The sequence below is a fragment of the Micropterus dolomieu genome, linkage group LG18, assembly GCF_021292245.1.
Source record: "Micropterus dolomieu isolate WLL.071019.BEF.003 ecotype Adirondacks linkage group LG18, ASM2129224v1, whole genome shotgun sequence".
NCBI lineage: Eukaryota > Metazoa > Chordata > Actinopteri > Centrarchiformes > Centrarchidae > Micropterus > Micropterus dolomieu.
Window position 1 is genome coordinate 28,616,884 of NC_060167.1, and position 15,872 is coordinate 28,632,755.

The window sequence follows — 15,872 nt, forward strand, 5'->3', positions numbered from 1 at the left end:
CAGTGCTTGGAACAATTCGATTAATGACAGGCGAAGTGGACGCAGAAACCTCCTGTTTTTTTTACCATGACTCATCTCAAATGACGACTGGGAGAGAAAGGCAGTGTTCTCTGAGGAACTTGTGGACGTCACAGAGGCGGCATAGAAACTGGGTCAAGCCCTTCGCATGAGGCTCAGTTTTTTTTTTTGTTGTTGTTGCTATTATGAAATACACTCAAAAGAGGAAAACAGTTTCAGGGACTAACAGCAGTGGTGATGTAACTGAAATCAAAACAGTAAGTAGTTATTCAATGAGGTCATGGTTGTTTGGACACTGCATTTCTAATACCAGTTACATAGCTCTGCATTTGATTCCTTTCCCCTCATGAGCAAGGTATTATAGCTCAGTGACACTCTGCTCAGGGTCAGACAATTTGCTTTGCTTCATGCAAAGTCTCTCTATCGTCCTCTCTCTCTCTCGCTCTCTCTCTCACACTCACACTAAGACACGCACACACACAAACAAACCCTCAATCTCCCTCTGGGTAATCAGTCAGTGTGTATTTTTAAATCTGTCACTAATCTCTATTATTGGCATAACACACTGGACAAGGTTAGCTTCCAGACTTTGGGTACTTTGATTTTTCAACACAAACACATACATACAGTATATTGATTTTTTAAATACTTTACTTGTGCATACTTTCATAAACAAGTTTGTGGGACTTTCTTGAGTTGAGAATCGTGGGAATATTCCCAAGCATGACAGACTCAAATGACGAAACAGATGCCACAGACAACGTCTCTCTGGAGTTGGCAGGAGTTCAGGTTGGCTGAAAAATTGCAGGATTTGGCTATGTGGTGGGGGAGAACAGTAATCATTAAATGTTTTGAATGCTGAAATAGGGAAATCTAAATGAATGGAATGAAATTGTGTGCTCAGTTCATTTTCCTCTTGATGTTATGTTAATCCTTGGTGCTTGATTAACACATCTTTATTCCTCCTTCAGAGTTATTTTAGAAAATGCATGCTGTATCTTGAGACAAATGAATCAGATCTGTTTAATTCCTTCCTGTGTGTTTTCTGTTTGTGTAGGAGAAGCTGCAGTCCTTTGCCTTTCTGGTGTTTGTGGTGGTCTGCATCTTGGGATCTGTCTACCTTTATGTTGTCCTCCCTGAAACCAAAAACAAAACATTTATGGACATCAGTCAGAGCTTTACCAAGATCAACAAAATCCCTGTCCCCTCCCCTGGCCATGAAATGGAGCTGGTTCTGTCCATCAGACCTGACCTGAACAGGAAAGTCCAAGATGACACTAAGATGGAGAGTTCCTTCTAGCTGAACAAACTACACAAACTGTGGAGAAGCAAGGTTGAAATATAAACTTGTTTTTACATATTTATTTAATGGCTGTGATCAATGAAATGAAAACCATTGCTTTTCAATGTATTAAGGTATTTTCTATGTTTTGTATGATAGGAACATATACAGTATTTCAGTTTACAGCAATTATTTGTTTATGTCTCTTATTAAAATGAATGATCTAACTGGATGTCGTGTTCTGCTTCCTAGTCAATATACAGTATAAAACAATCATACATTGCAGAAACCCTGAGGTAATTAAACACTTACAAAAGGGATTATAATGTGGATTTAGGGATCCTGCACAAAATGGTGATGGGAAGTCTACTCACTGCAGTATTAAACAGTTAAAGCTAGGGGGGGCAATTTATTTAATTATTGTTATATTTGTTGAAATTCTCTTCACATCGCAACAATAAATGAAATGCTCTGAGACAAAATATGAAAAAAATCCTTGGCTGTAGCAGAAAAATGTGTGCACTAATGTTTTGGGGGAGTGGCTTTGGAGGGAGGCCTGTTCTGGCGCCACAGTGGTGGAAAGAGTTGCCTGCCAATGTCAGGACAACAGGAGTCAGGAGTGGCTCACTCGGTTCTGCAAGACATAGCCTCCCTCCTTCACCCCCCACTGAAAAAAATAGTACTTAGCACTGTATAGCATCCTAATCTAGCTATCTTTGCTGTCTACTAGCAATTGCTAATTGCTAATTGCTTGAAACTTGTTCTATTGACATCCTTACTCTACCAACAACGATCTTTTGCTTTTTCACTTTCTTCTGACAAATAAGTCTGTTTGGGCAAAAGTGTCAAATGTAAATGTCTCTTTCTAGTTAAACAATTGATTTTTTGACCATTTAGGTGGTGGTGATGACATGCTGTAAACACAACACAAACATGTTAGCACCTCATAGTGTAGAATAGATATGGTTAACATGTTAGCGTTAACAGTGTCTTATTTACACATCCAGCAGATTCTGAGCAGCATTAGTATTCATTTGGAGTCGTGACCTGACAAATCTAAGCCTTATATTTACTCTCTCTAGCGCTCCACCAACTCATTTGGGAAATATCTAGTACTTTAGCTACTTAATGCTTCAGTTCACCAGCTGTTCGCCAACATTAAGTGTGTGAGGCAGGTAACATACATTGGTTTATCAGACTTTTTTCACTAGATAAAAGTTGCTTGCTGTGGCTGAAAACGACTCCGATGAAAGCGCTGAGACCGAACCAAAGCAATAAAGTTAAAGTGGTTTTCAAAACTATGAACGACCATATAAAAAGACTGATTATAGCACCTTTAATGAAACACTATATTTCCTATAAGACCAGACCAAGGTGTGCCTGAAAAAGTGGTAACTTCTTATTCTTGGAACATCACTTCATCTCGGTCAGATTCCATCATTCATTTGCAGATTTGTCATCGCACAGCAGCAAACCATAAGGAGAGGAGGGTAGACGTGTGTCTGAGGAGAGACATATTATGCAGGATTATAATCCTAATGCTGATGCCTTGGTTAACTTCTAAATATAGTCAACAAGAGAGAGAGAACCCAGAGAGCACAGTAAAGCTGACAGGGACAGTTTTTTGGAGCCTCTCCAAATTTGAAAGGAGCCAAGGCTACTTCCTAGCAGATGGCAGAGCCAGCGTTTTCAGTAATCTGAACAGCAGAGACAAGCGTGGCATTACTAGCAGTCCCATTTGTTCCACAGTAGGGTGTACTCAATATTTCAAAGACCACTGCCTGGGGGGCTAACAATCCACCCTCTCATAAAGACATACATAGACACGGATACAAAGGTGTGCGCGCTATTCGATGATAAAGGGGTGTCAGTTTAGTTCCTGATCATATCCAGTGAGTTAGTGGCACAAATGACTCCAACTGGCAAGCAGGCAGGGAAGTGAAGTCTGTCATAGCTCTGTTCCAGCATGTTATTTTTTGAGTTATAATCTCAGCAGCATTAGTTAGTCGCTAATTGAAAGAAAGATTTGCGGGTGCCTGCTGGTTGGAGAGAATTAATGTTACCTCATAGCTGCAAAGATATAACCATATGTCTAATAAGATGCACCGTAGAGTAATTACTGTTTTTCCAAGCTCTTAGATGTCCTCTGAGGAAGCGCTGTTAAGTCAACTTTCCATTATGCAAAGTAAAAAGTGGGCACAGTGGGGGTAGTGGGTAAATCCTGCTTCCATTAGCTCTGTGCAGGGCTTTAAAAGGATGGTTTTTAATCTTGAAATTTTGTTTCGGGGAACTCTTTTTTTGATTGTGCAGTCAACATGATTAATAAGTGCAACCCATCTTTACCATTTTTGTCTGCATGTTTTCCACAGTGAGTACATTTGCATGCAAACCAAAGTCCCAGATTTTACTCCTAGCCAGGTTTTAATCACATTCAGGATATGATGTTTACTTGGAACACACAGAAAGCCTGGCCATTCATCTCCCTGTATGCACAGTTTCAACATTATTCAAGTGTTTAAGTGTCTCTGTGTGGACAGGCTTGTATTAGACTCCTCAACGTCCCTGCCACTACCATTAATTTCTACACTGACTGAGTTACCTCAGCGCTGGAGGATTAACCCACTTTGGTTTCTGCCTGCCTGCTGGATTCACCACTCTGCTGGATTTGGATTTGGCCATCTGATCGCCAGCAATGGAAAACAAAAGCGCCAAGCAATTATAAGTTTATCCTCTGAATTACCAGTGTCAGATCTCGAATTTTTATTTGTCTATCATTATGTCTTTTGACATTGGTGTTTTTTCTTTCTGTCTCTGCAGGTAACTGAGCATCTGAATATGGAACCTGTGTGCCACATCCCAGTTTATTTTGGGGAAGCTAGTATATTTAGGTTTATCAAACCTGGGATAAGAACACATATATTGTAGGTATCTAAGATCTGATGTTTACATTAAAAACAAACAAACCTAACCCTACCCTGGATTCTCCAAAACCCTGATAAAATCCAGGATACTAGTGTGCATATAAACATGGTCAGTCTCAGACATTTTATCTGTGACATGATACAATCTTTCATTGGCACAATTCTTGTTGCAAAGTTAAATTGACCTATTCAATCCCAGCCTCCCACACCTTCATCTTGAGGCACTTTGCTGTTTGTGTGGTGTATTCGTCTTCTGATCCTCTTTTGCAGACTGACCTAAGAATTGATCATTTGAACCCCGTCACCCAGCAGGGGAAATGGGGGCTATGCTTGACACTGTGAGAACTTTGTTGTGGTGGCTGTAGATTCAAACCCTTGGTTGACATTTGCACTTAATGAAACGTCTCGGGTTACGTATGTAACCCTGGTTCCCCGAGAAGGGGAACGAGACACTGCGTCGGTTACGACACTATGGGAACGCCTCTAGGCGTAGCAGGTCTGAACGTGAATGAAATCACTCCAATCCTATTGGCTTGTTGCTAGAACGGTAAGGTGTGACGGAATAACCGGAGGAGTATAAAGCACACCTGTACACACTCATCATTAGCTTAAACTATGAAGCAGGCGCTTCAGGCGGGGAGAGAGGTGCGGCGGGCTGACGCAGTGTCTCGTTCCCCTTCTCGGGGAACCAGGGTTACATACATAACCCGAGACATTCCCCTTCGAGGGAACTCGAACTGCGTCGGTTACAACACTATGGGAACGAGATACCCACTAAAACGTGCCGAAAACCCCGCCTGCCCCAGTGTGCAAAAAAAGTGGCACGACTAAGAGGAGAGCGCACGAGTGCCAGGTGCCGAAGGAAGGTCAAGACTGTAAAACTGAATGAATGTGTGCGGAGTGGCCCAGCCAGCTGCTACACAAACATCCTGCAAAGAGGCCCCCGGAAAGGAGGGCTCGAGAGGCCGCCATGCCTCTGGTAGAATGAGCCCTCACAGCCACAGGTGAAGGCAAACCGCGCACCTGATAGGCCAGGGACATAGTCTGAACAATCCAGTTGCTAATAGTATGTTTGGGTGCAGGGAGCCCAGCCCTGGGGGACCCAAAACACACTAGCAGCTGGTCAGCCTTTCTCCAACGGGAGGACCTCAGAGTGTAAATACTCAGTGCTCTGACAGGGCAGAGCAGATGAAGTCTCCCGTCCTCCGCCGTCACACGAGGTGGAGGATGAAATGCCTGCAGCACTGTGGACCCTGCCGCACAAGAAGGCACTTTAGGGATGTATCCTGGACGAGGGTGCAGGATAGCCCTAATATTCCCCGGGGCAAACTCCAGGCTTGCGGGAAACCGAAAGCGCTTGGAGATCCCTCACCCTCCTCAGAGAGGTGATAGCAAGGAGAAGGCCATATTGAGGGTCAAGTGCTTAGCCTCAGCTGACTCCAGGGGTTCAAAGGGGGCCTCAGCCAACGCCCCAAGAACCACCGCCCAATCCCAAGTGGGAACCTTGGACCGAGTCGCAGGTCTCATCCTCCGGGCACCACGGATCCGTGTGGACGGGGTCCTGGAGCTGAGGAGGGTCTCGACTGCTCCGGCTGTTAGACCCGCCTCTAGGTACTGTGCCCCCTCAGGGGCCAGACCCACAGCTGCCATACGGTGGGGCAAGGGTGAAGAACCCGACCCTGCGCCTGGGACAGCAGGTCTCTCCTCAGAGGGACCTGCCATGGCGGGCCGTCCAGGAGCGACATGATGTCCGAGAACCACACCCGGGTTGGCCAGAACGGGGCTACGAGCAGTAGGCCGTCATTGTCCTGGGGGACCTGCTCCAGAACCCCCGGGAGCAGAGCGATTGGTGGAAAAGCGTACAGACGCAGCCTCGGCCACGAATGTACCATGGCGTCCAGACCCAACGGGGCTGGAGGAACGAGAGAAAACCATAGTGGGCAGTGCGTAGTCTCTTGAGACGCAAACAGATCCACATCTATGGGGCCGAACTCTCCGCACAAGAGCTCCACCACTTCGGGGTGAAGTCTCCATTCCCCAGGCCTAAGCCCCTGCCTCGACAGCAGGTCTGCTCCCTGATTATGCGTCCCCGGGAGATACATCGCTCTGAGCGATAGTTACCTCTGCTGGGACCACAGGGAGATCTGAGCGCAGACCGCCCTGGTGATTCAGATAGGCCACCACCGCTGTGTTGTCGGAACGAACCAGGACGTGGTGGCCTTGGAGATCGGGCAGGAAACTCCTTAGAGCCTGGAACACCGCCAACATCTCGAGACAGTTGATATGCCACTCAGACTGATGCACCTGCCAGGATCCCCTTACAAAGCGGCCGCCCATGACCGCGCCCCAGCCCGTGCCGAACCGCCAACTCTCGAGACTGGGCTAGGATGAGCCAGTCATCGATGTAGTTGAAAATCCGGATGCCCTGGAGCCTCAGCGGGGCCAGTGCTGCATCCATACACTTGGTGAATGTGCGAGGGGAAAGTGCCAGGCCGAATGGAAGAACCCAATACTAGTAAGCCACACCCCCGAAGGCGAACCTCAGGAACTTCCTGTGAGAAGGACGGATGGAGACGTGGAAATAGGCGTCCTTTAGATCTATCGTGACGAACCAATCCTCGGATTGGATGTGCGTCACGATGGCGGGGATGATGAGCATCTTGAACCTGAATCTCCTCAGAGACCGGTTAGAACCTGCAGATCCAAAATAGGGCGCAGCCATCCATCCTTCTTGGGGACTATGAAGTACCGGCTGTAGGACCGGCGTCTCTGTCTGGGGGGGAGACACGTTCCACGGCCCCTTTCCTCAGCAGAGTAAGAACTTCCTGTCCCAACACCGGACATTGCTCCGGGCGGACCACAGTCCAAACCACCCCGTTGAATTTTGGAGGGCGGGTTTTGAACTGTAGTCGAAACCCATCTATGGCAGTGCGCAGGGCCGACGGAGAAATGTTCGTCAGGCTCCGCCAAGCCTCTGCAAGTCTGCCAACGGAACCAGCCCCTCGGGGCTGGTGGTCGGTGTCTCGTGTGATCTTCTGGTGCACCCCTGAAACCCCAGAACGGCAGGGGAGAGCCGCCGAAGATCCACGGTGAGTGAGTGTGAATGCCGCCTGACTGCAGACCCTCGGGGCAGGCAGTACGGCGTGGACTCGATGGTGGCAGGTGCGTCCCGAACGTGTAAACGGCGGGATAATATCACCTGTTGCCACGGCGGAGGGGACCTCGGTCGGCCTCCGGGGGGGGTGGGGGGTGGGGGTGCGGGAGGGGAGAAAGACTCCCCTACCCCGGTCTTCCCTGAGCTCTGTCGGGACTGGATGACGGTCCTCAGATCGCGTCTCTCAGAAGGCTGAGGGTGAGAGCGCCGTCTCGCTGCCCCAGCTCCTCGGGGGGCCCCCAAGAAGCGACACTCTGCTTCCTCTCCTCTCCGTAGGAGCTCGTAGAGGGAAGGGACCTACGCCTGGCAGCCTCAGCTGCCGTGGGTCCAGACCGGCGAGGGAGGTACTGGCGGAACACTTCGCCCTGCGTCTAACGCTCCATGGTTCTGCAAAGCTCCGCCAGATCTTCCTCAGAGGGACCCCCCCTCTGAACCATCTCCTGTAGCAGGTCGGCTTGGTAGGCTTGAAGCACCGCCATGGTGTGCAAGCTCGCACCTGCCTGGCCCGCTGCCATGTACGCCTTCCCCACGAGCGTAGATGTGGTGCGACATGGCTTGGAGGGTAACGCCGGCTTCTCCAGGGAGGACGCAAGTCGAGGGGAGAGATAGCTCGTAAGCGCATCCTCCACCCGAGGCATCCTCCCATAACCACGGTCCCTAACCCCCATCACATTACTGTAGCTTTCAGTGATAGGGGTGTGGAAAGCCGTGTAGAGAAGGGTCTGCCCCATGATTACTCAGTTCATCATGTAAATCAGGAAAGAATGGCAGAGACCGGTGCGGAGGTGGCGCGTGGTGCTTAAGAAACCTTTCATCAAGCTTACCACTAGCCTGTGGTGTCTGCTCCTCCTGTGGCCAGTTGATGTTGAGCTTAGCCACGGCTCTAGTCACCACCTCCAGCAGCATGTCATAGTCGGGCACCGCCTGATGACGCCGCCCCAACACCCGGATGTCATCGTCCACTACGCTGAGCACGTCCGCCTCCTCGGAGTCGGATTGCTGCAGCGTCTCCGGATCCAAACCACGAGCGGGAGAAGCCAAGAACGGGCTCCCGAACGAGGAAAGGAAGCGTCGGAGCCAGCGGATGAAGGTCGAGAAAAAGCCTCAGCCGTCCCGAAATCCTCCGACCGATCACGCTGTGAACCCCATGAGTGGGGCCGCCTCAGCGGCCGCAGGGCTCCCACCTCGGGGAGAACACATCCGGCCATCCTCGGAAAAGAGAGCCATGCTGTACCTCAGTACCCGCACGGAAAGGGCTTCGCAACGGGCGCAGGCAGCACCCTCGAGAGCTGCCCGGGCGTGCTCCATCCCCAAACATGAGACACACATCTCATGAGAATCTCCATCCGTAATGTACCGAGGGCAAGAAAAAAACACACCTTCTGTACATCTGGTTGCCAGACATGCTGGTAGACTTCTTCTTCAGGTAAGACATACTGCTTGTAGGACTGGAGCTTTCTTCAAACAACATACAGAGCGCCTGCTGAATAGAAAAAAGCTAATGATGAGTGTGTACAGGTGTGCTTTATACTCCTCCGGTTATTCCGTCACACCTTACCGTTCTAGCAACAAGCCAATAGGATTGGAGTGATTTAATTCACGTTCAGACCTGCTACGCCTAGAGGCGTTCCCATAGTGTCGTAACCGACGCAGTTCGAGTTCCCTCGAAGGGGAACAGTGATTTGGCTAAAGGGACCTCCTACTGGCAGCTCTATCAGAAGGCGGCTGCACCCCTGAAGCACCTGCTTTCTCCCTCTGTCTCAGTGGTGCTAGTTTACCACAAGTGAGCTTGAGTACTTTAGACACCCTCAGGTAAATATTAAGACAGTAAATGTGTCCAGGAGTTTGGTTATGTGTGTGTTTAAGTGCAAGTGAGCATCTAGGAGTAAGCTGGAGAGAGGTGCTGAGGAGAGGAAGATGGTGGACTTGCCTTAGTGAGTTTCTTTCTCTGGTTCATTACAGTCCACCGCATTAAATTCAAAATGATGCACAAAGTTGCCCTTCACTGATAGCTGTGATAGCAAGAGAAACGTTCTTCTTGAGTTATCTGTGTTAATCAAAAAGATGATTATCATATTGTGGACAACACCACAATGAGCTGATTTGTTTTTGGATTAAAAGTTCATTATTTCAATGGAGTGATAGCTCAGGCACTGTGTTAAGTCCCATGCCCTTTTATCACACTGTATGATAATCACAGTGTTATGTGAGTCAGTGTGATACAGTGAGAATAAATGATTCACAGTCCATCAGCCCAATTAAATTCTTAAACTTTGACCCTTGTTAAAAAATTATCTTGTTAAATGCAGGATGTCTGACACAATTCACTCATTGGAGCCTCAACTATAACCACACTGACATAACATTGTGAACATAAAGTACACTAATTTAACCTCACAGAACAAGGGAGTTGCTGGTCTACCGTTGCCTCGATTGGTTTGTTTGTATTATTGTGTGACTATGGTGTTTTAAAGAGTTAAAGCACCAAAGTCACAATGTCACAAACATCGATGAACATCGATAGATCAGAGAGGTGTAATTAAGTTTTTGTCAAGGGTGTTTGGTGGCTTTGACGTGAGCGATATAACGACTGTTTCTGGTTAAACAAAAAGGATCTTAATCTTTGAAAAAAGGTCTATCTCTGTAGGGATCCTTTTCAGATCGTTGTCAGGCGCTATAATAACAATCTGTGTCAGTGGCAAAAACAAGCACTTTAGTGGACATACTTTGACGGGATGCAATTGCCTACAAGGATTACGTTGCAGCCTTGTCTCTTGCTGCCGACTGCGGCGTGCTGGCTTAATACTGGACTAGTTTCAAAAAATGTTGTCTCACTTGACACAAAAACATATACAATATACATATACAAATAGGGTCCAGGATGCAAAATACTAAACTTGGCCTTTAAAGGTTATGTAAGCTATGTAACTGTCATGGTTACAGCAAAGGGATAGCTCCCTGTTTCCTGACCTCTAATTTACACTGATTGTGAGAAAATACACATTATTGCTGCCCCCATTCTTTGTTTATATGCAAATTCAGAGGCTGCCTGAAGAGAGATTTTCATCTCACAAGACCTAGTGTGGCAATATTTGTTAAAAATACTTTCTTCTTCAGAAACATACAACTGAGTCCAGGAGATAGATGTGCTGGTCTTAATTTACACCTTGGCTGATGGGCTTTCCCTGTCTGTAGTGAGTTCTGTATTAGGGATTTCCAAACTCTGGATGAGCTGCCACAAATAGCAGAGGACTTCTGTCAGCTTGCACAGTCCAGCTTTTGTCCATGCTGCTGGTGCCATTGATGGATGTCATCTTAGGATCAAACCTCCAGGAACCAGCACCACGGGGGTTACACTACTGTGTAAACTTTTTCCAACCATAAAAATGCAAGCCATGCAAGTGGCAGATTCCTAGATTTTATAGGATATCCAGGCTCTGTACTTGATACCAGGGTTTTGTGCAACAGTCCCATGTTCTGCCAGGCACTGTATCCACCAGCAAGTGGAGGGACGGTGGTTATCCTTGCCTGAGTAACCAGTTGCCATCCTTACATCATACAAAGGCCAGGTACATGAAATATTCAATTGGTGTCATTCCAGGGCTTGAGCTTTGGGGATGATGAAAGCATGCTGGAGAGCCACACTATTCAAGGCCCTGGAGGTCAGTGCAAGCTTTGCTCTGGACATCATTGCTTGCTGTGCATTTCTGCACAATCTATTCGTCCTTGTTGAAAATGAAGACCTACACATGAAGAAGGTCCAACACGTTTCAGCAGGTGGACAGGAAGGTCCTGGACAGGATTGCTGCCTACCTGTCTGCTGCTGTCCACCTAACACCACACATAAAAGAGCAAGACTACCTTTAATGAACTTTTTTTATTATTTATTTTTTGTTATTAGGGCCCGAGCACATATGTGAGGTCCATATTGAAACTGAAGGAATTATATTTCTTTCTTTCTTTTTTCTGCAAAGTAACCTCAATTTTGGGGGACTAAACAGGCTCGAAAACTCAACAAACTTTGCACATAATTCAGACGGGGCAAAAATGTATTTTATGGTTTCGCGCATGGGTGTGGCAAAATAGCTTGCTAGCGCACCCTACAGAGCAGCCCCTGGACAAAGTTTCACCTATGTCCAGATGTACAAAAAAGCCTCTTGGAGCAATGCCCGACACCCAACAGGAAGTCGGCCATATCGATTTAATGGTCATTTTTGGCGATTTACAAACTTTGTACTTTAACGAACTCCTCCTAGGGATTTAGTCCGATCAACTTCAAATTTTCGCTGTGATTTCGCTGACGATTAAATGTCAAACTGTTATTACAAGTCAACCAGTTTACCCGTTGCGTGTCATCGAAAATTGATTCGCCATGAAACAGGAAGATGTTATAATTTCAGTACACATGCTCACATCTGCACCAAATTTGATAAGTATAACAAAAGTCCTGCCATATTCACTCAAAGTCATAGCGCCACCTGCTGGCAACAGGAAATGACACATTTTACGCTTTAATGTACTACTCCTAGCAGGTTGGATGTATCAACTTCAAAACTGTCCCAGAAAACCCTTAACACATTGATGAAGCCATGTTGTAAAACTCATGACTTTGATGTTGACAGTGTGGTGGTGGCGTGGCGGCAAACTTAAACTCTTCGCTATGACACAGGAAGATGTTGTAACTTGACTGTACATGCTCACATCTGTACCAGATTTTTCTTCTGTATAATCACAGCAAGTGCAAGAGACAAATTTCCTCTACTTCTAGGACCATCAGTTCACACTGTATTGCCACACCCACATACCAGTAGGGGCACAGAACAAAGGTTCAGAACATAAACACAGGCCTGCTTATACCATTTCTTCAGTGTAACAAATGTTTGTCATGAGCTAGTGTTGCCATTTATGTGAATGTATCTTTACATGGTTCATAAATGTGAAGTGCACAAAGATTGCCTTTTTTTATCCTGCTGGTCTGCAGGAGTAGCAAGTCACAGCCTTGTATCACCTGGTGGATGACCTGAAAATGTGTCATTGGTTTCTTTTCAGTGTCACATAAGTATACTAGTGGTTGTGTTTTAATGACACTGCCATACATGCCATTGTCATAATGTACATTTGAAGATTACTTCTCTTGCCATTATACCAAGAATATGGAATTGTTTTTTCCTTCTATTTTATCAAACCCATACATTTCCAGGGTTATCAAATCTTAAATAGCAATCACTTGCTACATTTCACTTTGCAAAGCAATGCCTATGTAGCACTGCAATTAGAAAAATAAAAACTGAAATCCTCATGTTGTTCCACTTTGGGCCTAAGGTCAAGTTTATAAAGCCCATTAGAGGACCAAGCCTGTGTGAAATCGACAGAAATTGACAGTGAAATAGACTGTGTCGATACAAAATGACTGCAGTTTGTCAGTCAAACAGAAGTGTCAGTTTTCTGAATCATTGTCAGCTAGGAACTATAATATACTATAATTCCATGCAATTATACATGCATGTCTAGGGATCCATTATAATAGAGAAAGGATTTTTTTATATATTGATGTTGTTGTCACTGAAGAACTCTTTAAATATAATCGTCACAAACAAATTTGCCAGGAAAATGAGAGAAATCATTCGCTGTCCTCACACCATCCAATGTCCCTCTGCACGGCCTGGTACAGGAAAGGTTCAATTGGAAGAAACATTTAAGACAGAATTTAAACAGACACACAGTTAGAAAATAAAAACTGAAATCATCATGTTGATATGGTGTAATGTAGCAGTGAGCATTACATTCCTTTAGTGCAGAAATATTATATATGTTTTGCTCTCATCACCTGTACTTACATTTACTAGGGCATTGCTACCATAGGGAACAAAACATACAAGACATGAACGACACTACTGTATTTAGGGATAAATATATATATGTATAAGCTCTTGTATATTTCCAAACAAATAAGTTATTGTGTTTGACACAAAAAACATGAAACCTACAGTTCTACATAAATAAAATATATATCAGTTAAAAGCTGTCTCACAAGAACAGACAGAACAGACACAATGAAAAGAAAACATATTTTTTACAAGGTCAGAAATGTTTCACATGATTTACTGGACACATGGTTCTTCTCCCCTCCTTTTTCAAGCAGTGCATGTTTTTCCGTTGTTTTTTGGCTGGGTGGTTTCGGGTGAGGGTGGTGAGGCTAGACTAGAGGGGCTTGGAGAGGAGCGCGAGGCAACATTTGAGGTACTTGGGAGAATGGTGGGGTTGGACATGCATGAGGCAATGAGCACAGGTGGACGTGTTGATCGCTTGGACCCTAATTGCCTTATGCATGTCAAGATAATATGGCCATGTTGCAGGAGTTTCTTCCACCTGATCCAGACCCAGTGGGCAGCCTAATAAGTTCCTATTGCAAACAGTGGTATGTTAGAAATCTCTGATCAGCATTCTAAACATCAATATTTACATTGGATAACAATTAACCGTTGACCTTTTATCTCTATTTCAGTTTCTCCTATTTCTTAAAGGCCAGTTGCGGGGACACTTGAACATCAAAATCCAGTTCTGTAATGATAAACGTGTTATCCCAAAATATTTAAGGAACGATGTTGTAATTAAATAAATAAATATCTTAAAGATAATCTAATACAGAGCAATGATGTGAAAATGTATGTGTGTGGGCATTGACAAGCACATATTGCATTCATGACATAGTGAGCTTGTGGAAGGAAAAATTATTAATTAAATAAATGCAAACACACTCACACACATTTTGGCCGCATTTCTTTTTTTGTTTGCCATTCTTAATCTCATTAGGTCCTTGTTTTTTTGTTTTTTTTAGTCCTTGAAATTGCACAGCACAGGCAATTAAGTCAAATCAAATCAACATGTGTACCATTGTCTCGGGAACAGCATTTTTGTTCCAAAACACAATGTAACCTCTAATTCTGTCATGTGTGCACAAAAATAGTCAAATCAAATGTCTGTTTAAGGTAAGGCAACTTTTTACTTGTCCTTTGGAAATCACTGCATGGAACTCACATTTTAGGTATGTGGCATTTCAAAAGAGGGGGTTGTAATTAAGGAGTGTGGTTTGTAAGCCTGCACCTATACAGACTCGGTTTTGGAGGGCTTTATAACCCACTCCTACCTAAGGCTTATGGGTTTGGAATGACACTGAATGTGGCAAATATTATTTATTTTTTTTAAACAATAATCAACAAACGATCAAAAATGTATATAAAAATAAACATTTCTACAAGAAATTGGCTAACATGAACATAATTTTGTAGTTAAAAGTGATGCAGTGACCCAGATAGGATATTAAACCACCTCTGTAGATGGCACCCCTCTCCTCAGTGGAGCAGCATGCTTTACATTTACTTACTCAGCCAGGTCTGTTTCCCTACATGGAGGTGTTCCTTCTTGAATGACAATGCGACAAGGTGAAGGGCTCCACCTATACTCATAGAAGCAGAGTTATAGTACATAAGCATACTACATTCAAACAGACTTAACCCTCTAATGAGCTCTATAGGCTTAAAGAGGAGCTGAAAGACAGATGCCTGTATGCCCCTGCCGTCACCATGGCAACAGCCCACCTTACTGTTTTGTTTTATCATTGTTTGTGTACCATTTTTTATTTTGCCTTATATGTTACATTTGAAAAATGCTATATAAATAAAGTAATTATTCTATGACCCAACAACCTGGGGCGGGAAGGCAGAATCCGCTGCTCCAGTTCATGCCTGATTGACCTTGTATATGAAAGGCATCTCAGTCAGGCAGCAATATGCCACCTCTCACCACTGCAGTGGTGGAAGGAGGGGGTTGTCACGCTAATGAGCCGGTCATGCTAATGAGCATTCTGCTAGTGGCAGACAACACTGCTGCTCTTGTTGCACAGCACTCTCAGACAGACCAACCTCAAGACCTCCGGCCAGAACAAATCTAATCTGAAGGTTAAACCTGCACTCAGCGTGGATGAAGAGCTCCTACAGTACAAAATTCACACACACAAGTCTATAACATCTACTTCACAAGTCAACAATGTAGAAAGTGTTGCCCAGTATCTTCAGGGATAAAGTTCACTCCATGATGGCCATCCATTGGCAACGTTTAGTGCCAGTGCAGAAAGTCGTGTCCACTCTATGCAGTGAAGTGGAAAGAAAAGATTCTGTTCATACTGCACACAGACAGCAGACGCCCACATGCTTCTATATATGCAATCAAGGGTCTGTGCACTACACTAGAAAATAGAGTTCACCTTCTTATTAACCTTAGCTTCCATAACCTGCCTATACCATAGTTGTTATGTGCAGATATTGTAGAAAGAAATCATCTTAAAAACGTTGGCATGTTAGCATGTAAAAAGAAAAAAAGTCATACTGGGCACCAAACTACATATAATCATAAACTGCTGATAATACAAACTAGAATAAACCACCACACCTCACCCTCTGAACATCAGCTAAGTGAGGAAAGCTCAGAGCAAGGTCTC

At 45.1% G+C, this 15,872-nt stretch overlaps 1 protein-coding gene and 1 long non-coding RNA gene across 8 annotated transcripts in view; one reads left to right on the forward strand and one right to left on the reverse strand.

Moving 5' to 3' along the window:
* slc2a9l2 (solute carrier family 2 member 9, like 2) overlaps positions 1-1,494 on the forward strand; it is a 147,439-nt gene extending 145,945 nt beyond the window's left edge. For 6 of the 7 annotated variants that reach the window (XM_046029024.1, XM_046029026.1, XM_046029022.1 and 3 more), the window contains one exon: positions 1,076-1,494. In XM_046029024.1, the coding sequence (XP_045884980.1) occupies positions 1,076-1,318 (243 nt within the window). In that variant the 3' untranslated portion in view covers positions 1,319-1,494. The remainder of the gene's footprint in view (positions 1-1,075) is intronic. The other variant, XR_006821594.1, reaches the window with a different exon arrangement.
* Positions 1,495-13,429: 11,935 nt separating this feature from the next.
* LOC123956889 lies at positions 13,430-14,914 on the reverse strand. The gene is made up of 2 exons (XR_006821662.1): positions 14,760-14,914; positions 13,430-13,778 (listed from the first exon to the last, which is right to left on the reverse strand). It is a non-coding gene; the product is annotated as an uncharacterized LOC123956889 (long non-coding RNA).
* Positions 14,915-15,872: the final 958 nt, after the last annotated feature.